At 39.0% G+C, this 25734-nt stretch overlaps 1 protein-coding gene across 2 annotated transcripts in view; it reads left to right on the top strand.

Moving 5' to 3' along the window:
• The window catches only part of LOC106090293 (uncharacterized), a 139328-nt gene that overhangs the window by 58504 nt on the left and 55090 nt on the right, over positions 1-25734 (top strand). For both annotated transcript variants that reach the window (XM_059368321.1, XM_059368322.1), the window contains exon 3: positions 22999-24353. In XM_059368321.1, the coding sequence (XP_059224304.1) occupies positions 23232-24353 (1122 nt within the window). In that variant the 5' untranslated portion in view covers positions 22999-23231. The remainder of the gene's footprint in view (positions 1-22998; positions 24354-25734) is intronic.

Here is a 25734-nt window from a genome sequence, read left to right as displayed (position 1 = left end):
TCAAGAAGAAGGTTTATATGACAGCTATATCAGGTTATGGACCGATTTGAACCTTACTTAGCACAGTTGTTGGAAGCCATAATAAAACACGTCATAACAACTTTCAGCTAAATCGGATAAGAATTGCGCCTTCCAGAGGCCCAAGAAATCAAGACCCCAAATCAGTTTATATGACAGTTATATCAGGTAATGGACTGATTTCCACCATACTCATCATAGTTGTAGGAAGTCATAACAAAACACGTCATGATAAATTTCAGCCAAGTCGGATAAGAATTGCGCCCTCTAGAGACTCAAGAAGTCAAGATCCAGGATCGGTTTATATGGCATCTATATCAAAATATGGACCGATATGGCCCATTTACAACCCCAACCTACCTACACTAATAAGAAGAATTTGTGCTAAATTTCAAGCGGATAGCTTTACTCTTCCGAAAGTTAGCGTGCTTTCGACAGACAGACGGACGGACGGACGGACATGGCTAGATCGACTTAAAATGTCATATCGATCAAGAATATAAATACTTAATGGGGTCTTAAATATTTCGAGGAGTTATAAACAGAATGACGAAATTATTGGGTTGCCCAAAAAGTAATTGCGGATTTTTTAAAAGAAAGTAAATGCATTTTTAATAAAAATTAGAATGAACTTTAATCAAATATACTTTTTTTACACTTTTTTCTAAAGCAAGCTAAAAGTAACAGCTGATAACTGACAAAAGAAAGAATGCAATTACAGAGTCACAAGCTGTGAAAAAATTTGTCAACGCCGACGAGAAATCCGCAATTACTTTTTGGGCAACTCAATAGTATACCACCATTGTATGGTGGAGGGTATAAAAAGGCATTAAGTTCGGCCGGGCCGATCTTTGTATACCCACCACATCGGGTATATATATGTTAACCCACTTTCATCACAATCCGGTGAAAATTGGATAACTTATGCACACAAATTCGTCACGGATATTGAGTGGTCTAATGAATACAAGTCACTGTTGAATTTTGTAGTGCTTCAGACTTTTAATCGGCATATCGGTCTATATGACAGCTATATCTAAGTACAGTCCGATCTTTACCATTTTTGGATCAGATGGCCGGAGACCGGAAACTACTCAAACTACTCAAATTTCAGCAAAATCGGATAAAAAATTAAGCTTTTATGGGCTTCAGACCCTTTTTTCGGCAGATCGGTCTATATGGCAGCTATATCTAAATATAGTTCAATCTGAACCATATTGGGGTCAGATGTGGGGAAGCCTTAAACTTTTCACTGTTTTAAATTTCAGCGAAATCGGATAAAAATAAAGCATTTATGGACTTCAGACCCTTTATCGGGAGATCGGTCTGTATGGCAGCTATATCTAAATATGGTCCGATTTAGCCCGTTCAAGAACTTAACCAGTGTGCACCTGCGTCCTATGTTGGGAGGCTTAAAACTACTCCCTGTTTTAAATTTCAGCGAAATCTGATAAAAAGTAAGGCCTGTATAGGTTTCAGACCCTTTATCGGGAGATCGGGCTATATGGCTGCTATATCTTAATATATTCCGATCTTTACCATATTTGAGTCAGACTTAATTTTCATCGAAATCGGATAAAAAGTAAAGCTTTTATGGGCTTCAGACCCTTTTCCGGCAGATCGGTCTTTATGGCAGCTATATCCAAATATAGTCCGATCTGAACCACATCAAAGGCAGATGTCGGGAAGCCTTAAACTTTTCACTGTTTCAGATTTCAGCGAAATCGGATGAAAAATAAAGCATTAATGGGTTTTTGACCCTTTATCGACAGATCGGTCTATATAGCAGCTATATCCAAATATGGTCCGTTCAAGAACTTAACCAGCGTGCATCAAAAAGACGTATTTGTGCCAAATTTTAGCTCAATATCTCAATTTTTGAAGGCTCTAGACTCATTACAACAGACGGACGGGCAGACACACGGACATCGTTAAATGGGATCGGATCGGAAATTGATATTTCGATGTGTTGCAAACGGATTGACTAAATGAATATACCCCCTATCCTACGGTGGTGGGTATAAAAACCCGGTTAGCATAGCGGCCTATGACCCTGAACACTTGGGTTCGAATCTTGGCAAGAACATCAGAAAACATTTTCAACGATAGTTATCCCCTCCTAATGCTGGCGACGTTTGTGAGGTGTCGCTCTGTGGAATGCCTTTCGGACTCGGCCATAATAGGAAGGTCTCTTATCATTAAGCTTAATCAGACACCACTCATTGACATACGATATGATATTATTGATATATGTTCCTTATAGGAATATTCATGGGCATGTTTGCATTTGTCTATAAAACAAATATCATGTGGTGTCATTTCTAGTTACAAAGATATATCCATGTTAACTTGGTAACACTAGGTGTCAGTTCTGAAAAATATAAAACGACCCCATATAAGATCCAATATGAACCATAGATTTTTGTTAGCAGTAAAAATTACTTCATTTCGTATGAAATTATGAATTAAGTCATTGGCCTTCATCCATAAATTGGCTTCGATCATCTCTTTATAAGAATTCTAAACTGTCAATAACAATTTTCAATGCTTACTTTTATCTTAGATCAGCCAAAAAATTTGCATAATCTCCCTTTTTTAGCTCTGGCTGTGATCAAAGGCTGCCATTTAATTTAGAAACACTTTCAAAAACTACGAAAAATCACACATTCGTTTAATTATAATTTATGATATCATTATCGACTTTTATTGTTGTTAAAAAGACCCCCTTTGGACAAATCTAACAAATCTCACAATTGTCAGAGTTCTCTTTGTCCTTTGTTATCCAATTAACTTATGGACCAAAGATCTATTGTGTTGTTAACCGTTTCTCTCTCCCCCACCACCCCGTGTTCACCACTCTTAAACCGAAAACAAAACAACATCGCTTGTTGTTTGTCTTTCAATCTGTCTCTCAAAAATTGCCCTCTGAGATAAATATTCCAATTTTTTTGACTTTTTCACCATTAATCATAACATAATTGTTTCTGATTAGATCTTGCAATTGTTTTAAGGCTTTAGAAAAAATCTTATGGCCAAAAACCGAAAACATTCATGAGAATGCCTTAAAATTTGCAGAATGGAGTTGTGTCGAGTTGGAGGATAAGTTACAGACAATGAGTAACAGCAAATGACAAAACAATTGTTCAAAAATGTCATAAAAAACGGTTACATTCTAAACTGATGTGGTAACATACGCGTTTGTTTGTTTTATGTCAGTTGCGCATTTTCAAGTCTTTTTTTTTTTGTTTATTACCCAAGCCGAGAGTTGTTAAAATTTTTAGTGATTGCCTGGAAGCAAAATCAAGAATTATGTTGAATTTGATTGAAATGGAGACATGTCAACTCAACTGAACCTTGTTAGGTGCTGACATTTTTGCAAAGATTTTTAAGAATACGAATGGTTAAGACATTAACAACGGCAAGGAATAAAAAAGAAAAACTTTACTTCATTTTGTTGTTGGATTAACCAGCTTAGACCAATGTGTTTTTATTTCTAGCTTCTATTTTAAACAGAAAAGCAAAACAACAAAAACCCTTTAAAGAGTCTCAGTTATTCGGGCGGGCTGCAAGGATTTCCATTTCGGCCTCCGCCAGGGGTCTCATCAGCTTGCGATGCCACCAAAAGGTTACATAATTCCACCTACTCACTAATTAGTGAGTAATTAGTTTAAAAATGGTAGCTATATCTGGTTAAAGACCGATTTTGACCGTACTTGGCACAGTTGTTGAGAGTCATAACAGAACACTATGTGGAAAGTTTCAGCCAAATCGGATAAAAATTGCGATTTCCACGGGCGCAAGAAGTCAAATCGGGAGATTGGTTTATATGGAAGCTTTATCAGGTTCTTGACCGATTTGGACCGTACCTAGCACAGATATTTGATATAACAAAGGAACACTTCATGCTAAATTTCAGCCAAATCGGACAAAATTTGCGGCTTCCAGGGACTCATGAAGTCAAATTGTGAGATCGGTTTATATGGAAGCAATATCAGGTTATAGACCGATTTGGACCATGCTTAGTTCAGTTATTGGAAGTAACAGAGGAACACTATGTGCAAAATTTCAGCCAAATCGTATAAAAATTTAGGCTTCCAGGGGCTCAAGGTGCCAAATCGGCAGACCGGTTTATATGGGAGCTATATCAGGTTCTTGGCCGATTTAAACCGTACTTAACACAGTTATTGGAAATCACAACGAAACACTATGTGCAAAATTTCAGCCAAATCGGATAAAAATTGCGGTTTCCAGGGGCTCAAGAAGTCAAATTGGGAGATCGGTTTATATATGGAAGCTATTTCAGGTTATATACCGATTCGGACCGCACTTAGCTCGATTATTGGAAGTCATAACAGAATACTTTGTGCAAAATTTCAGCCAAATCGAATAAAAATTTAGGCTTCCAGGGGCTCAAGAAGTCAAATCGGGAGATCGGTTTATATGGGAGCTAAATTAGGTTCTTGACCGATTTGGATCGTACTTGGCACAGTTGTTGGAAGTAAAAAAGGAACACTATGTGCAAAATTTCAGCTAAATCCAATAAAAATTTAGGCTTCCAGGGGCTCAAGGTGTCAAATCGGGAGATCGGTTTAAATGGGAGCTATATCAGGTTATAGACCGATTTTGACTGTACTTGGCGCATTTGTTTGAAGTCATAACAGAAAACCACCTGCTCGGTTTATATGGAAGCTATGTCAGGTTCTTGACCGATTTTGACCGTACTCAACACAGTTGCTGGAAGTCATAACAGAATACCGCATGCAACATTTCAGCCAAATCGGACAAAAACTGCGGCTTCCAGGATCTCAAGAATTCAAATCGGGAGATCGGTTTATATGGAAGCTATATCTAAATCTGAACCGATATGACCCATTTACAATCCCCAATGACCTACATTAAAATTAAGTATCTGTGCAAAATTTCAAGTGGCTAGCTTTACGCGTTCGACCGCTATCGTGACAGACGGACGGACGGACCTAGCTAGATCGAATCAGAATGTCGAGAGGATCCAGAATATATACACTTTATGGGGTCCCAGATCAATAGTTCAAGGTGTTACAAACGGTATGACTAGATTAGTATACCCCCATTTTGTCTTTAGAGAAGATTTCATGGAAATTTTGTCTTTAGAGAAAATTTCATGGAAATTTTGTCTTTCGGGAAAATTTCATGGAAATTTTGTCTTTAGAGAAAATTTCATGGAAATTTTGTCTTTAGAGAAAATTTCACGGAAATTTTGTCTTTAGAGAAAATTTCCTGGAAATTTTGTCTTAAGAGAAAATTTCATGGAAATTTTGTCTCTAGAGAAAATTTCCTGGAAATTTTGTCTTAAGAGAAAATTTCATGGAAATTTTGTCTTTAGAGAAAATTTCATGGAAATTTTGTCTTTAGAGAAAATTTCATGGAAATTTTGTCTTTAGAGAAAATTTCATGGAAATTTAATCTTTAGAGAAAATTTTATGGAAATTTTGTCTTTAGAGAAAATTTCATGGAAATTTTGTCTTAAGAAAAATTTCATGGAAGTTTTGTCTTTAGAGAAAATTTCATGGAAACTTTGTCTTTAGAGAAAATTTCATGGAAATTTTGTCTTTAGAAAAAAATTTCATGAAAATTTGTCTTTAGAGAAATTTTCATGGAAATTTTGTCTTTAGAGAAGCAAGCAAGCTAAAAGTAACAGCTCATAACTGACAGAAGAAAGAATGCAATAACAGAGTCACAAGCTGTGAAAAAATTTGTCAACGCCGACTATATGAAAAATACGCAATTACTTTTTGGGCAACCCAATAGTTCATAATTAGTACGCTTTTGCTACGCAAAAACTACGCACTACAAGGTGCTAATATTATTAGCTGTGCTGCAAACGGATCAAAATTAGTTCAGCACTAATGCCTTCAAACATATTTGAAGTGTAGTTGATCTAAGACCAGCATATAACCTTTCCCATTTATAGCTTAATTGAAGTAAACTTGTTCTTTTTCACATATCATTAATTCTGTTATTGTTTTTTACAAAATCAATTTGCTAAAACAATCATAACAAATGCCTATTATTCAATTAAACCCATAAATGATAATTATTTTCCATAAAATCTGTATCACTGCGACCTTAAATTTTTGCACCAACAAACTTGAATTGAAAGCAAAACAATAAAGTTTTCAGCAATAAATTGCCTATAAAATTGTGATCATTAATCACCATTGATAGACAATAACCAGCCACATAAGAAAACATGCCAGAAGTAAACGATCTATTCAATATTTTAACACAGAATGCCAAAATATCAACATATCAACATATCTCCCTTCAGGCAATTTCTGCGAATTTTAACCAATCTGTCTAACATTTCAATTGGTATAGGCTTATGGATCTTGTTCTTTGATTAACATCCGATTTGTGGTTAAATTGGATTAATTATTTTTATACCCACCACCGAAGGATGGGGGTATATTCATTTTGTCATTCCGCTTACAACACATCGAAATATCCATTTCGGAGCCTATAAAGTATATATTGAATTGCCCAAAAAGTAATTGCGGATTTTTTAAAAGAAAGTAAATGCATTTTTAATAAAACTTAGAATAAACTTTAATCATATATACTTTTTTTTCACTTTTTTTCTAAAGCAGGCTAAAAGTAACAGCTGTTAACTGACAAAAAATTTTTCAACGCCGACTATATGAAAAATCCGCAATTACTTTTTGGGCAACCCAATATATTCTTGATCAGCGTAAAAATCTAAGAGGACGTTAAAGTCTTTAAAAATAGAGATATTGAACTGAAACTTTGGGCACAATATTTTTTTGTTCATAAGTAGGTTAAGTTCGAAGATGGGCTATAGCGGACTATATCTTCATATAGCCCCCATATAGACCGATCGGCCGATTTAGGGTCTCAGGCCCATAAAAGCCACATTTATTATCTGATTTCGCTGAAATTTAAGACAGTGAGTTGTGTTAGGCCCTTCAACATCCTTTGGTTATTTGGCTCAGATCGGTTCAGATTTGGATATAGCTGCCATGTAGACCGATCCTCCGATTTAGGGTCTCAGGCCCATAAGAGCCACATTTATTATCCGATTTTGTTGAAATTTGGGACAGTGAGTTGTGTTAGGCCCTTTGACATCCCTCGTCAATTTGGCCAGATCGGTCCGGGTTTGGATATAGCCGCCATATAGACGGATCCTCCGATTTAGGGTCTTAGGCCCATAAAAGCCACATTTATTATTTATTATGCGATTTCTCAGAAATTTTGGACAGTGAGTTGTGTTAGGACATTCGACATCCTTCCTCAATTTGACTCAGATCGGTGCAGATTTGAATATAGTTGCCATATAGACCGAAATCTTGATTTAGGGTTTTGGGCCCATAAAAGGCGCATTTATTGTTCGATTTTGCCAAAATTTGAGACAGTAAGTTGTGTTAGATCCTTCGACATCCTTCTTCAATTTGGTTCATATAGACCGATGTCTCGATTTGCACAGATTCTTTTTTTGTTCATAAGCAGGCTAAGTTTGAAGATAGGCTATATCGGACTTTATCTTGATATAGCCCCCATATAGACCTATCCGGTGATTTAAGGTCTTAGGCCCATAAAAGCCATATTTATTATCCGATTTTGCTGAAATTAGGGACAGTGAGTTGTGTTAGGCCCTTTAACATTCTTCTTCAATTTGGCTCAGATCGGTGCAGATTTGGATATAACTGCCATATAGACCGATCTCCCGATTTAAGGTTATGGGCCCATAAAAGGCGCATTTATTGTCCGATGTCGCCGAAACTTGGGACAATGAGCTGTGTTAGGCGCTTCGATATTCTTCTTCAATTTGGCTCAGATCGGTCCAAATTTGGATATAGCTGCCATATAGACCGATCTCCCGATTTGAGGTTTTGGGCCCATAAAAGGCGCATTTATTGTCCGATGTCGCCGAGACTTGGGACAATGAGCTGTGTTAGGCCCTTCGATATTCTTCTTCAATTTGGCTCAGAACGGTTCAGATTTGGATATAGCGGCCATATAGACCGATCTCTCGATTTAAGGTCTTGGGGTCATAAAAGGAGCATTTATTGTCCGATGTTGCCAAAATTTGGGACAGTACGTTGTGTTAGATCCTTCGACATCCTTCTTCAATTTGGTTCATATAGACCGATCTCTCGATTTTCACAGATTATTTCTTTTGTCCATAAGCAGGTTAAATTTGAAGATAGACCGATCCGCCGATTTAGGGTCTCAGGCCCACAAAAGCCACATTTATTATCCGAATTTGCTGAAATTCGGGACAGTGAGTTGTGTTAAGCCCTTCGACATCCTTTGTCAATTTGAGTCAGATCGGTTCAGATTTGGATATAGCTGCCATTTAGACCGATCCGCTGATTTAAGGTCTTAGGCCCATAAAAGCCATATTTATTATCCGATTTTGCTGAAATTTGGGACAGTGAGTTGCGTTAGAGTTTTCGACAACTTTCTGCAATTTGGCTCAGATCGGTCCAGATTTGGGTATAGCTGCCATATAGACCGATCTCTCGATTTAAGGTTTTGGGCCCATAAAAGGCGCATTTATTATCCGATGTCGCCGAAACTTGGGACAATGAGCTGTATTAGGCCCTTCGATATTCTTCTTCAATTTGGCTCAGATCGGTTCAGATTTGGATATAGCGGCCATATAGACCGATCTCTCGATTTAAGGTTTTGGGGCCATAAAAGGGCATTTATTGTCCGATGTTGCCGAAACTAGGGACAATGAGCTGTGTTAGGCCCTTCGATAATCTTCTTCAATTTGGCTCAGAACGGTTCAGATTTGGATATAGCGGCAATATAGACCGATCTCTCGATTTAAGGTTTTGGGGTCATAAAAGGAGCATTTATTGTCCGATGTCGCCGAGACTTGGGACAATGAGCTGTGTTAGGCCCTTCGATAATCTTCTTCAATTTGGCTCAGAACGGTTCAGATTTGGATATAGCGGCAATATAGACCGATCTCTCGATTTAAGGTTTTGGGGTGTACTGGACATAAGGGGTGTCTTGATATTTGGTCGGCTCAAATCAGTATGTACGATATTTTTTTTTATTTAATTTTTTTTGTTAGATTTTTGATTTGTTTTAACGGTCTCATGTGAATTAATTTCATTGCATTGGAATGGAACGTCGATTACTTAGTTAGTAATCGCATAAGACATTGCACAGTAACTGCGTTATCGGTGGCAAGAAGAACCACACCGGGTTTTTTTTCTCGACGATGAAAGGCTTCCTAACCCTACTCATGTTCTGGGATCTTTCTTTCTTATTCACACGTCGACGTAATAAAGTCACTACCTTCAATAAAAAGAAAAAAAAAAAAAAAAAGGATACATTGTGTAAGGTATACTTCGTTGAAGTCGAACATATTATATATACATTTATATAAACGGTAATTTGTTGGTGTATTTTTTTTGTTTCTTAAACAACTTTCCTAAAACTTCCATTTTATTCCCAGTGAACTGACTAAAGAAGTGATTGTATTTGGTTTAGAGGAATTATCTTGTTCCACGTGATTAGTGTCCCAGTTAAATATTTCCTTAGGACTGGGAACCTAATTTGAATCCCCTCCAATTTTCTGGAGAAAATTTTAAGTTGGTCCTTATTAAGAATATTTGGTAAGGATACTTCCAACAGACTTGTCAAGCCTATCTCTATATTGCTGTTTTCATTAGGAGCACGTGACTACCCATGGTATTTGGTTTAGCTGAGGTTCCATGATTTTTGGGACTCAAAACATCTTTCCATACCGATTGTTTTACGGCAAACATTTTTTATTGTTTGCTGGGATTTTTTTTTTTTTTTTTTTGATAGAATACACACTTATTTGATCGACATTGCAAATTCGGCCAAAGAGGTCAATCATCGATCACCCATAATCAACGTGCCATCATATCAACGAAGAAGAAATCCAAAGAGCAGAAAAAAACAACACTCGAAAGAAGCCCACAACGGTTTATCGTGTCAACCATTGGCTTAAAAATTTGTTTTGTTGAGAAAGAAGTACATTTATAGCTGTCTCGTTACGTCCATCGCACAAAAATAATAATGCTATTTGATCCAGCGAAAGCAGAATATATGGAATAAGTAGTAAAGGAATACGCAATTTTTGGGAGGAGTTAAATCTAGAGGTTTGTTCCTGAAATTTTTTTTTTATAATATTAAAATTTCCGTCCTAATTTAGATAAAATAGTCATAAGATAATTCATAGTTTATAAATTAAGCCCAACAAGCAATCATCGAAAATCTTCAGCAATCTATGTAATCAAAAATTCAACTCCATCCAACGATTTGCAGAGGCCTCTTCAGATTCGACGGAAAATGGTGAGTCAATCATAGTGAAATAACATATATATATATACCCAACATATTTACATAATTATAGAAAAACAAACTACTTAATATATTAACAGAATTAATTAAAAAAATCTACTATTGAATTTCCTCAAAATTTCATTTAAACAAAAAGTTAAATTAGCGTGGAAACTCCCATATTTGTACCTCTGTTCCACCAGCTTTAAAACTATTGCTGATTATTTTCTTTTTGTGTGCTTCCCCATAAAAGGGGGGGGGGAAAAAAAATAAGTAGCATATTTAATAACTTCCATACCTACCATAAAGAGAAATAAGAAAAGAGATTTTATTAATTGTGATTCTATCCCCACAATTGAGAGTGTTGTACTCCTACACAGTGTGGAGACTTTCTCTCCCCGTTCGCTATAATCCAAATTCATGCTGTAGAGGCACATAGCTAAGTCTGATCAATTTTTTTTTGTTTTGTTTGCTCTCTGCTTGTTTGGATATTTTATGGTGGAGCACATAAACATTCGTTCATACCTATAGATCACTTACATAGGTTTTTATTTTTATTTTTGTGTTGTTAATTTGCTTTTGCTCTTTAGAGTCAAGAACAGATACATATCAGTTCCTTTAATTTTGTTTTGCCTTACCAAACCAAGTGTACACTCGAAGAAAAAAGAAATTAGAATATAATAATAATGTAGGTTATAAGAAAAAACAGAAAAAAAAAAAAAAAATAACTTTAGAAATTTAAGATTTTTTTATTATGAGTTATTTTGAATAAACAACTACTATGATTGAAATAATGATCGGTTAGAGAATTTTCTTGTGGTTTTCTACGATGATGATGTGGTTGTAGTTTAGCTTGAGAAGTGTGTGTTTGGGGTTTTAGAGTCAAGATGCTCACGTCTAAAACAAAGGTAGGGTAGGGATAAGAGCGAGTGTTCCATTGTCATCTTAGGAGCGCGATTTGCATTTTATTTTGTGTCTGTCAATATAGCCATCCCATTATTTTGCTCTTTAATTCGAATGTTACTAGGATATTGCTTAGGGGCTTGTTTGTTTAAAGTGTTCCTAGTACCCTTGGTCCATTGTAATTTATTTAAATTTTGTTAAATTTTTAAAGGGAGTCTTTATAATTTTTATTGTAAGGCTGATATGAGGAGATATTAGAAAGGATACGAACCCCCCTACAAGACTGATTAGCTAGCATACTGATGGCTCCCGTTATCCTTATCTAACTCTCCTTTAACGACCATAGAAAGGATATTCCTAAAGGAATATTTCGGTATTAGCTTATTGATGGTCATTACAATAAATGGCGCCCAACGTGGGGCTGAAAGATTAGTTTCAGTTCCAAAATTCCGTTCAAAAAAATGATTAGATTTCAACATCCATCCTAAGTGTTAGCTCGAAGGATTTGTAAAAGTTCTCTGAAATATATGATAATTCGTTGCAGGACATTTTTGCTCTCTTGATAGTTCGAGAAGACTTACCGCTTCCAAATTATTATACTTTTTCTTGGAACTACAAGCATTTTCTTTAGAACGTTACATTTAAGGTGGGGTTATATGTAAGACAACTCGTACGTTTAATTTTGGTCTTATGTATCAGTGCCAAGTTTTGTTAAGGATTACAATGAGTTTGCAGAGGGCAACCCATTGTCCGATCATTTCTTGATGACAAGCTCTAAGACTTTGGAGTGAGCTGGTTTGATCAGATTGTACGTATTCGGGTGTTTTGTGTAAGACACCATAGCCAAATTTATTTGCAACTATATTGACAGATGTTCTATGTAATGCCTGAGAACTAACTACAACCCAAAACATACATCATTCGTAGAAAACCCAGCAATATCATATATATATATATATATATATATATATATATATATATATATCTATTCATTTGTTTAATTTTTTTTGTTAAACTTGAGCATCCTGTTTTTGGAAATATTACATTGAGTTATCATGGCGTTGGCTCGATCGCCTCCTAACAGGAATGAGAGTCAACCTGATCCAGACCCTATCGATTCGGTTGAGATCTGTTCAATTTGTGATGAGGTCTTTGTCGCTAATCAAGAATGTTTAATCCTGAAAAATTGCTCACATATATATCACAGGGTTTGCATTGAGGCACACCTTACATCCTCCACGGAATGCCCCATATGCAAGAAGACCTGTCAGTTATCGGACCTGCAGAAGTATGACTTTTCGTTTCCGCGAGGTGCGACGGATATGGCAACTGCCGGCATGGATGTTCCTCAAACACCACCCGCTGCTAACAGACCTTTGCCCAAATCCAGGGGAAAACCGCGGGGTGCAAGGGCACACAATTATTATACCAGACAGAATCCAGGGGCTGCTTCGGGAGGTGATCCTAATACTTCCACATGGAGTTTGTCTCATCGAGGTGAGACGGATGGTTCCTTCAATCATCGATATGATGGTAATAGGGGACATGCTAGGGCTGGCCAGGACAATTCGGGGAGTTCTTTGAGAGATGTGGGAATCGATTACACTTTGATTAATCGTATGATCGAGGATAACGTAGCTAGGATACTGGGGGCTTTGGACCTCAATCGCGGGGCTAGGAGTAACCAAGGTATCTCTTCGGATTCGTATATCCACCGACGAGTTGACACCGCAGCTCCTTCAAATGGCAATAATTCGAATTTGGCTCAACCACATGTTCACCAGACAAATTCTCCTATACCTTCGGGTAATAACTCCAACCACGATTCGAATGGTTCTGGAATATCTCGGTCGACTTTTACTGCGGATAAGATCACACATATTATCAATGGGTGGGGCCTGAGATTTGACGGTTCGGAAGCGGGACTAACAATAGATGAGTTTTTATATCGTCTGCGGTCCCTGACTGTTGATAACTTTAATGGGGATTTTTCCATCATCTGTAAGAACCTTCAAGTGCTTTTGAGTGGGAAGGCTCGAGAATGGTACTGGCGGTACCGAAAAAATGTTTGCTCCGTGGAGTGGAGTTCTTTTTGTGAGGCAATTTGTCATCAATATAGGAGTTTTAGGACCGCCTTTGATATCATGGAGGAGATCCGTAACCGTAGGCAGAGGAACGGAGAGACATTTGATATGTTCTACGATGGCATTTCGAGTATTATGGATACGCTGCCAAGACCCCTGAGTGAAGATGAGTTAATAGGAATTTTGACTCGTAATTTGAGGCCCGACATTAGACAGGAATTGTTATATGTTCCGATACGATCTATATCCGAATTGCGCATGTTAGTGCAGAAAAGAGAACAGTTTTTGAAAGATGAGCATGTGCGTCGAAGCCTGGCATCGAAAGTACCAGGTTATTCACTTAGTCAACGCAGACAGATATCTGAATTGGACACTAATACGGATCCGTGTTTCATGGAGACAGATTTAGAATCACCGGCTATTAATTCTTTACAAACGAGGACCTCTGGTCTTACGTGCTGGAATTGTGACGGACGCGGCCATAGATGGGAGGACTGCCTGGCAGAGAGACAAGTTTTTTGCTATGGGTGTGGGGCAAAGAAGGTGTACAAACCGAGTTGCCTAAAATGTGGCTCCAACAATACGAACAATTCAAAAAACTTGACGGACTTTGTTCCCCAAGGGGAACAGATGCCTCTACGACACTAGATTTTCCTTCCTCACCTAATTCGGACTGTGTTTCCGCGAATGCTGGGGTGGCAAGCTCCGATAAAAATATACAGACAGATAATGAATACAAGACTATTTTGAGACCCGATCGGTTGCATGACGGATTTGAGCCACCGGTTTTGTTACGACCATTGATTCCCTACCATAAGCGTCTGGCTTTGTATGAAGAGAGACGTAAGGCTATTTTTCACGGAGATGTTTGTGTGGTAACTTCTCTTAATAGACGTAGTGGACCGAAGCGGTCTACGTTGAGAATTCGTCGTTACTGGAAACAGAGGAAACAGTGTAAGAAGTTATTGATTTCGGCGATTATAAGTCAAACGAAGGATAATAGATATTACGCCAGGGTGTCTTTCCTTGGATTCAGCGAGCTAGGACTGTTAGATACTGGGGCCAGCATAAGCTGCATTGGTTCTTCGTTGGCTTTGACTGATTTTTCTACCTTTGAGGGTTTCCATAAATGTAAGTCATTTGTGAACACAGCTGATGGAAGTCCCTTACTGGTTAGAGGTTGGCTAGACACTCAGATTTCGTTTAAATTGCAAACACATGGACTTCGGCTTTTAATTATCCCCTCCATAGCCCAGAGACTTATTTTAGGGATTGATTTTTTTCGATCATTTCAAATGATTCCGGATGTTTTGAATTCTATAGATTTAATTGCAAGTAATTCTAATAGTGACTCGATAGATTTTTCTGTGTTGCACAACCATGACCTTGAAGATAAGGAGGAACCTAATGATTCCTGTCAATCTTTCTACCCGCTTGATCCCAATCAACGTCAACAGCTGGACACAGTCATGTCCTTATTTCCGAATTTTGCTAGGCAAGGTCTGGGTCGGACGGATTTGATTCGCCATAAGATAGATGTGGGCGAGGCTACCCCTATTAAACAAAGGTTTTACCCCGTTTCACCGGCAGTGGAAAAGCTTATGTTTAAGGAGGTAGACCGTATGTTGTCCCTTGGTGTTATTGAGCCGTCTTCGTCACCTTGGAGCTCTCCGATTAGGCTAGTGGTCAAACCTAATAAGGTAAGACTCTGCTTAGATGCGAGGAGGGTAAACCAAGTGACGAAGAAAGATGCATACCCTTTACCGTCGATTGAGGGCATTTTCGCCAGGCTGCCCAAGGCCAACATTATCACGAAGCTTGATCTGAAGGATGCATATTGGCAAATCGCATTGGATGATGAGTCCAAGGCCCTCACTGCGTTTACGGTGCCTGGTAGGCCTCTCTACCAGTTTGTTGTTATGCCTTTTGGCTTATGCAACGCACCGCAGACAATGTGCAGGCTTATGGACAACATCATCCCCTGTGATTTGCGCCACTGCGTCTTCGGTTATCTGGACGACCTTGTGATTGTTTCACCTGATTTTGCATCACACTTGGAAGTGCTAGTTAGGATCTCATCCGAGTTTCGTAAGGCCAACCTTACTCTCAATATAGCGAAGGGTAAGTTCTGCGTTACACGCGTCAATTACCTTGGCTACATCATTGGAGAAGGTGGCATTACGACTGACCCCGATAAGGTCAGTGCCATCCAGAAATGGCCGGTACCAAAGAACCTCAAACAGGTTAGAGGGTTCTTGGGGCTTGCGGGATGGTACCGACGATTTATTGGAAATTTTTCCACTATTGTGTTTGCCATTACTGAGGTTCTATCTTCAAAACGCAAGTTCGTTTGGACTGATGAAGCCCAGACTGCTTTCGAGAGGATAAAAATTCTCCTCACAACAGCTCCAGTTCTTGCAAATCCTGACTTTTGCAAAAAGTTTTATGTGCACTGTGATGCCAGTGACTTTGGAATAGGCGCTGTGCTGGTTCAATTGGATGACGATAACGCGGAACGTCCGATAGCGTACATGAGTCGAAAGTTGAACTCAGCACAGCGTAACTATAGCGTCACGGAGCGCGAATGTCTGGCCGTCATAGAGGCGATACGGAAATTTAGATGCTATATTGAGATGCAAGAATTCGAGATTGTGACGGACCATTCAAGCTTAGTTTGGCTGATGCGTCAAACGAACTTAAGTGGCAGACTAGCCAGGTGGGCTTTCCAGCTCCAGAGTTATAAGTTTAGTGTTAGTCACAGGAAAGGGAAGGAGCACATTGTCCCTGACGCATTATCTCGGATCCCAGAAGGTGATGTCAGTAGCATTCAGGAGGAAATTGGCCCCGAAGTAGATCTTGAATCGTCACATTTTGATAGTGACTCTTATGGGGAGCTAAAGAAAAAGATAAAAGATAATCAGGTTAAGTATCCCGATGTCAGGGTTATTGACAAATACGTTTATATGAGGACGCACCACTATAACGGAGATGAATTTCAAGAAGAATCGGCCTGGAAATTATGGATTCCGGACCAACTACAAAGGGAAGTCATTGCTAGGGCTCACGATTGTCCTGTTTCCGCCCATGGTGGCTCGTATAAGACATTGGAGCTTATTAGGCGTAGGTTTTATTGGCCAGGTATGTTGCGAGATGTGAGGAAGTATGTACAGGACTGCGACGTCTGTAAGATGACGAAAGCTCCAAATTTTGTGTTAAAACCACCTATCACTGGGCAACTTACTTCTGTGCGTCCATTCCAAAGGATGTATATTGACCTTTTGGGGCCCTACCCACGCAGTAAGACAGGATACATAGGTCTACTAATTGTTTTGGACCATTTTACTCGGTATCACTGGTTATGTCCTCTCCGTAGGTTTACGTCAGCTGCAATTGAGGTTTTCTTAGAACAACAGATTTTTCATACATACGGCGTGCCCGAATTCATCGTAAGTGACAATGGGAGCCAATTCAAATCGCACGAATTCAACGCATTCCTTACGGAATATGGGGTGACCCACACTTACACCGCATTGTATTCGCCCCAGAGCAATGCCTCGGAAAGGGTGAATCGGTCCTTGATTGCTGGAATTCGAGCGTATTTGAAGGAGGACCATAGACTGTGGGACGAAAGGCTTAGCTTTATAAGTTGTTCATTGCGAAATGCTTACCACCAGTCCTTGGGATGCTCTCCATATTATGCCTTATTTGGCCTGAATATGGTGACGCATGGCTCGTCTTATTCCTTGTTGAGGAACTTACGTCAGTTGGATGAACCAGTGGGCAAGATCGACCGCCCTGACCAATTACAGCACTTGAGGCAGGAGATGAGAAGGTACCATCGAGAGGCACAGGAGAACAACAGACAGCGGTACAATCTTCGCACAAGAGTTCCGAATTTTAAAGTTGGGGATGAGGTTTATCGTCGTAACTTTGCTCAAAGTAATTTTGAGAAAAGTTTTAACTCGAAACTGGCACCGATGTTCCTTAAGTCCAGAATACGAGAACGGCTCGGTAGCCATTACTATGTCTTGGAGGACTTGAACGGTCACCTGGTGGGAACCTACCACGCCAAGGACATAAGGTCCTGAATTGATGTCCTTTTTTTTTTCAAAATAATTCTTCTGCTCAATGAGCAAGAATTATTTAGTTTGTACTGGACATAAGGGGTGTCTTGATATTTGGTCGGCTCAAATCAGTATGTACGATATTTTTTTTTATTTAATTTTTTTTGTTAGATTTTTGATTTGTTTTAACGGTCTCATGTGAATTAATTTCATTGCATTGGAATGGAACGTCGATTACTTAGTTAGTAATCGCATAAGACATTGCACAGTAACTGCGTTATCGGTGGCAAGAAGAACCACACCGGGTTTTTTTTCTCGACGATGAAAGGCTTCCTAACCCTACTCATGTTCTGGGATCTTTCTTTCTTATTCACACGTCGACGTAATAAAGTCACTACCTTCAATAAAAAGAAAAAAAAAAAAAAAAAGGATACATTGTGTAAGGTATACTTCGTTGAAGTCGAACATATTATATATACATTTATATAAACGGTAATTTGTTGGTGTATTTTTTTTGTTTCTTAAACAACTTTCCTAAAACTTCCATTTTATTCCCAGTGAACTGACTAAAGAAGTGATTGTATTTGGTTTAGAGGAATTATCTTGTTCCACGTGATTAGTGTCCCAGTTAAATATTTCCTTAGGACTGGGAACCTAATTTGAATCCCCTCCAATTTTCTGGAGAAAATTTTAAGTTGGTCCTTATTAAGAATATTTGGTAAGGATACTTCCAACAGACTTGTCAAGCCTATCTCTATATTGCTGTTTTCATTAGGAGCACGTGACTACCCATGGTATTTGGTTTAGCTGAGGTTCCATGATTTTTGGGACTCAAAACATCTTTCCATACCGATTGTTTTACGGCAAACATTTTTTATTGTTTGCTGGGATTTTTTTTTTTTTTTTTTTGATAGAATACACACTTATTTGATCGACATTGCAAATTCGGCCAAAGAGGTCAATCATCGATCACCCATAATCAACGTGCCATCATATCAACGAAGAAGAAATCCAAAGAGCAGAAAAAAACAACACTCGAAAGAAGCCCACAACGGTTTATCGTGTCAACCATTGGCTTAAAAATTTGTTTTGTTGAGAAAGAAGTACATTTATAGCTGTCTCGTTACGTCCATCGCACAAAAATAATAATGCTATTTGATCCAGCGAAAGCAGAATATATGGAATAAGTAGTAAAGGAATACGCAATTTTTGGGAGGAGTTAAATCTAGAGGTTTGTTCCTGAAATTTTTTTTTTATAATATTAAAATTTCCGTCCTAATTTAGATAAAATAGTCATAAGATAATTCATAGTTTATAAATTAAGCCCAACAAGCAATCATCGAAAATCTTCAGCAATCTATGTAATCAAAAATTCAACTCCATCCAACGATTTGCAGAGGCCTCTTCAGATTCGACGGAAAATGGTGAGTCAATCATAGTGAAATAACATATATATATATACCCAACATATTTACATAATTATAGAAAAACAAACTACTTAATATATTAACAGAATTAATTAAAAAAATCTACTATTGAATTTCCTCAAAATTTCATTTAAACAAAAAGTTAAATTAGCGTGGAAACTCCCATATTTGTACCTCTGTTCCACCAGCTTTAAAACTATTGCTGATTATTTTCTTTTTGTGTGCTTCCCCATAAAAGGGGGGGGGGGAAAAAAAATAAGTAGCATATTTAATAACTTCCATACCTACCATAAAGAGAAATAAGAAAAGAGATTTTATTAATTGTGATTCTATCCCCACAATTGAGAGTGTTGTACTCCTACACAGTGTGGAGACTTTCTCTCCCCGTTCGCTATAATCCAAATTCATGCTGTAGAGGCACATAGCTAAGTCTGATCAATTTTTTTTTGTTTTGTTTGCTCTCTGCTTGTTTGGATATTTTATGGTGGAGCACATAAACATTCGTTCATACCTATAGATCACTTACATAGGTTTTTATTTTTATTTTTGTGTTGTTAATTTGCTTTTGCTCTTTAGAGTCAAGAACAGATACATATCAGTTCCTTTAATTTTGTTTTGCCTTACCAAACCAAGTGTACACTCGAAGAAAAAAGAAATTAGAATATAATAATAATGTAGGTTATAAGAAAAAACAGAAAAAAAAAAAAAAAATAACTTTAGAAATTTAAGATTTTTTTATTATGAGTTATTTTGAATAAACAACTACTATGATTGAAATAATGATCGGTTAGAGAATTTTCTTGTGGTTTTCTACGATGATGATGTGGTTGTAGTTTAGCTTGAGAAGTGTGTGTTTGGGGTTTTAGAGTCAAGATGCTCACGTCTAAAACAAAGGTAGGGTAGGGATAAGAGCGAGTGTTCCATTGTCATCTTAGGAGCGCGATTTGCATTTTATTTTGTGTCTGTCAATATAGCCATCCCATTATTTTGCTCTTTAATTCGAATGTTACTAGGATATTGCTTAGGGGCTTGTTTGTTTAAAGTGTTCCTAGTACCCTTGGTCCATTGTAATTTATTTAAATTTTGTTAAATTTTTAAAGGGAGTCTTTATAATTTTTATTGTAAGGCTGATATGAGGAGATATTAGAAAGGATACGAACCCCCCTACAAGACTGATTAGCTAGCATACTGATGGCTCCCGTTATCCTTATCTAACTCTCCTTTAACGACCATAGAAAGGATATTCCTAAAGGAATATTTCGGTATTAGCTTATTGTTGGTCATTACAGGGGTCATAAAAGGAGCATTTATTGTCCGATTTCGACGAAATTCGGGGTAGTGAATTATGTTAGGCTCTTCGACAACTTTCTGCAATTTGGCCCATATCGGTTCAGATTTGAACATAGCGGCCATATAGACCGATCTCTCGATTTAAAGTCTTGGTCCCATAAAAGGCACATTTATAATTCGATTTCGCCGAAATTTGACACAGTTACTTACGTTAGACTTTTGGACATCCGTGTCGTATATGATTCAGATATTTGGATTTGTCTACCAAAAAGACCAATATTTTGTTTTACAAAATTGAACAATGACTTGTACTTATTAGACCACTCAATGTCCGTGTCGAAATTGGGTCAAGTCGGACCATATTTCGGTAAAGCTGCTATGGGGGCATAAATTATGCATTATTCGCCGGATTATGATGAAGGGTGGTTTACATATATGCTCGAGGTGGTGGGTATCCAAAGTTCGGCCCGGCCGAACTTAACGCCTACTCATTTATATTCTTGATCGCCATGATATTTAAAGTCCATGTAGCCATGTCCGTCCGTCCGTCTGTCTTTCGAAAACACGCTAACTTTCGAAGGAGGAAAGCTAACCGCTTGAGATTTTGCCCGAAAACTTCTTATTTGTGTAGGTCGGTTGGGATTGTAAATGGGCTATATCGGTCCATAATTTGGTAGAGCTGCCATATAAATCGATCTCGGGTCTTGACTGCTTGAGCCACTAGAGGGCACAATTCTTATCCGATGTGTCTGAAATTTTGCACGAGGTGTTTTATTATGACTTCCAATAACCTGTGCCAAATATGTTTCAAATCGGTCTATATCCTGATATAGCTACTATTTAAACCGATCTGGGATCTTGACTTCTTGAGCCTCCAGAGGTCGTAATTATTATGCGATTTGGCCGAAATTTAATACAACGGCTTCTCCCAAGACCTTCAACATACGTGTCACATATGGTCCGAATCGATCCATAGCCTGATATAGCTCCCATATAAACCGATCTCTCTATATAACTTCTTATGCCCCTAAAGGGCACAATTCTTACTCGAATTGGCTGAAATTTTACATAATCACTTCTACTATGGTGTCCAACCTTCAGTTCAGACCGGACCATAACTTGTTTGAGTTTCTCTTTCTCTCATTTAACTGGCACACGTACACAAACGATGGCAAGTTTCTTTGGTTGTGTTGAGAACAATGCCAATCTTGAAATGACATCTTGATGACGAGATGAGACCACTTTTAATTGTTTCCCCATGGGAGGAGTAATAAGCGGCATCATTTAAGCAGAATGTAGATGCCTCGTCTTAAAAATAGGTCAAAATTATTTTTTTTTTTAAATATTTAACATTTATTGTTCTTTAATTATACCCTACACCACTACTGTGGTAACCCAAAAAGAAGAGAGGTGGACCCATTGATAAGTATACCGATCGACTTAGAATCACTTTCTGATTCGATTTAGCTATGTCCGTCTGCCCCCCTTTTGTATTTATAGGGTAGGTGTAGGGAATTATACAGTCGGCACCGCCCGACTTTTGCCTTTCCTTGCTGGTTTATTAATTAATTTGAATAAAATTTTATGAAAAGTCATTTAAAACCAATTGACCGAGACGAACAATAACAGGTGAAATCATAAAACTATTGGGTTGCCCAAAAAGTAATTGCGGATTTTTTAAAAGAAAGTATTGGGTTGCCCAAAAAGTAATTGCAGATTTTTTAAAAGAAAGTAAATGCATTTTTAATAAAACTTAGAATGAATTTTAATCAAATATACTTTTTTTACACTTTTTTTCTAAAGCAAGCTAAAAGTAACAGCTGATAACTGACAGAAGAAAGAATGCAATTACAGAGTCACAAGCTGTGAAAAAATTTGTCAACGCCGACTATATGCAAAATCCGCAATTACTTTTTGGGCAACCCAATAGTTTGAGATCAAATAAGAATGAGCAAACCACATGTCATAGCGGGTGGGCCAATTCCTGGCACAAGTAGCGACGACCACCAAAAAAAAGTTTGAGGTATTTGACCAATTTCACAGTAACAGAAAAATTTTGGCAATTTCACATTTTGAAAAATGTGGGGAGACCCCCCCCCAAAAAAAAAATAAAATCCTGGCTACGTCCCTGGCTCCCATATAAACCAATCTCCCGATTTGACTTCTTGAGCCCCTGGAAGCCGCAATTTTTGTCCGATTTTGCTAAAATTTTACACGTGGTGTTCAGTTATGACTTCCAACAACTGTACCAAATATGATGCAAATCGGTCTTTAACCTGATATAGCTCCCATATAAACCGATCTCTCGATTTGACTTCTTAAGCCGCAATTTTTGTCCGATTTGGCTGAAATTTTGCATGCAGTGTTCTGTTAAGACTTCCAACAACTTTGTCAATCTAGGTCTAAATTGGTCTATAACCTGATATAGCTCCCATAAAAACCGATCTCCCGTTTAGATATCTTTAGCCCTTGGAGCCGCAATTTTTGTCTGATTTATCTAAAATTTTGATGACACCATGTGTTTTGTTATAAACGGCGATAGTAAGCAGCGTGTTACCACCGCTTAGCTAATCGAGGATAGCATTTTTCTGCATACAAACTAAGAGAGAAAATCCACTCGATGGGTAAATAAAACACCCCTACTGTAACAAGATTTGATTCCAAAATCTTTTCTTGTGCTTTCCTTTACTTTTCATAAGTTTAACTAAGCCGACTTTGACCGCAACCTTCACACAAATGATCCAATTATGCGCTATTCATAGATAATGAATAAAAAATATGACTGCCATTTCATATCGCTTTAACACTTTGATAATTTTTTCCCAATGCATGGCAATATCACCTGCAATTTATTAATTCTCCTCCATTTTCTCTTCCATGCCATTTCAGGAACCAAATGTCTTCGATTACAGCACAAGTATCAATGGTGTAAAGAGCTTTTCTTCCTGCCGCCCACAGCTCCGCATCTCTCAACCACCCCCCCACACACACAGTAAACAGTACGAAAATAGAGTAAACATTTGATACGATCGATAGTCAAATATCATTGACCGCAAAACTCTCTTCCTGCATCCAAACGACAGCAATTGGTGGCGGCCTCCATAGACTCTACACCATTCACAATGAACGATGCAGCAATTGGTAATCATGGCATCGCCCCTAATCAGAGTGATATAAACAGGCAATCTGAATCGCCGGCACGCACGATTGACTCACATGACTCAACCACGGGCAGCATGGACACCATAGTGGATCGAACAACCCATCAGAGCAACCACGGCAGCAGCAGCAGTGCCAACAATAATATGGGCAACATAGCTGTGGCTATGGGTGGTGTTAGCAGTGGTCATGGTGGTATGGTTGCCACCACCATCATTCCCAGCACCATGAATAGCCATGAGGAAATGATGCAGACCACCATAGAGCAAAGTACGAATACCACAAATATGCAACAGCACCTTCACAACAGTTTGACCAATTCCGAAATAGCCATGTTGCAACAGCAAAACTCTGGCGGAAGTGATGATGAACTAATGCTGCAACAACAGCATGGCAGCCAGAACGGCAACAAACAGCAACTGCATAACAACAACAGCATCAACAAACCCATGGATGCCCAGAGTCACATCTACTCGAGTCCGGTGTATGATGAGAAGCCTCCGGTGCAGCCCTTGAAGCTAACAGCCGCCGCTTTGGTGGATACTGTGGCAGCCAAGAACCAGCAGGGTGGTGATGATTTGAAGAAACCCAAATTAATATCGCACGAGGAGTTCAAGCAACAGCTGCAGGAAACCATTGCCTCAAGGGCAGCCACTTTGGATTCTAGAATAAGCAAGAAACAACGTTTTCCCCCAGAACTCATCAAAGATGATCGCAGTTCTGTTAAATCTTCCAAATCGCTGAAAAAGAAATCCTCTACATCATCCTCACACAAAAGTAGTACAGCCTGCTGTTCAGCCTTCCCTGTGCAGATTATTTTGGGTCTTCTCCAACTGGTCTTGGCCATATCATTGGTGGCCCTGGGTTCTTTGCTGATTGTGCGCGAGGCATCTCTGTCCACGGCAGGCTGTGGCATATGGACAGGTTTGATTGCTGCAGTGACGGGATCACTGGGAGTTGTGGGTTTGCGCAAAACCCAAACATCGTTTCTGGCACTGAGTTTGGTGTGCATAGCTTCCAGTACTCTGGCCTTGGCCATAACGGGAGTTGGTTTATCGCGAGATGTGAATCAATCGAAAAAGAAGGTGAGTGTAACTAAAAGAGTTTTGCAAAATTACTTTAATTTTTAAGTTCCCGCCAAAGACACTGTGATATTACGGGAAATGAGAAGACAGATGAATAGGCTAGGAAGGGCCCATTTTCACAATATGCCCAAACTGTGCTTTATTTTAGTACTACCTAAAAAGTTTTAATCACGACTAATCGGTTTTTTGTTATCTGCAATCGTATGAAATCGATAACAATTCAATACCCAATCCCTATGGAGTCCTTCATCGGCAAGGGCTGCCGCCTCTGTGTACAACACACTGCAAAAATCTCATGGCATCCGGTTGTACGCATCGGATTGACCCGATGGAACCCTCATCGGCAAGGGCTGCCGCCTCAGTGTACGTGTTCGTCTTTTTTCGCCATGGGAGAGGCTTATCCCGGAGTGCCTTCACCGCACGCCTTTGGTCCTTGTCTGGATTGAAAAGAACCCCGGACCCTTATTCTGTTCGGGTGGCCAGAACCGCCTCCATCATCGAACGGTGTCGGTGAGGTGTAACCGGTGCATAGAGTGGGTACATTTCGGATCTTGCTCTGGCCTCACTTCGCTAAGGGAGTATAGTCATACTGGATATGTCGCAAGGTGCTATACGAACATAGCCAGCAGTTGCTCACAAGTTGCGTCGTTGTCGTCTTCTACGTCCTTGTCGTCGGACTATGTGACCCCCCGACCTCTCCCGTGCGGCAATATACGCATCCCAGCCCAAATATTGCAAGGCCAGTGCCGGAAAATGTATCGTTTTTGTAGCTTAACTGTAACGAACTCCGTGGTAAGACAGATGAGATTGTGGATTTTATGAGTCGGAAGAGCATATTGTTCGCAGCAATCCAGGAGACAAAGCTGACCTACACCTGCAGCTTGCACAGTTGTCACGGATACAATGTGCTACGTAAGGATCGCTCAAGGAATGGAGGTGGGGGATTGACCTTCGTGATACACCATTCCGTGCAATATAGACCTATCTCACCTGCGCCTGACGCTAGTGACCCCTACATGGAGTGCATGTCAGTCAGGTCCGGTACTGCCGAGATAGAGCTATACAACGTGTACATACCGCCGGTTGGTAGCTGTGTCGCGATTAATGGTCAAGTCTATAACGCCGACATAAGTGGGTAACTATCTGGCCATAATCGTCTGGTTCTGGGGAACTTTAATGTGCATCACACTTCATGGCATTCTCCCCTAGGTAACGACCAGCGTGGCATAGCTTTGGCAGAGCAGATTGAAGGCTACACGTTTTGCACGCTGAATGAGGATGATCCCACTAGGATTACGAGAAAGTGCAGCAGCTCGCCAGACATCTCCATTGCATCCCTTGATCTTCTGAGTGACGTATCCTGGCAAGCCGTCATCTCTTT

The sequence above is a fragment of the Stomoxys calcitrans genome, chromosome 4 (assembly GCF_963082655.1).
Source record: "Stomoxys calcitrans chromosome 4, idStoCalc2.1, whole genome shotgun sequence".
NCBI lineage: Eukaryota > Metazoa > Arthropoda > Insecta > Diptera > Muscidae > Stomoxys > Stomoxys calcitrans.
This window is presented reverse-complemented; position numbering and strand designations above follow the sequence as displayed.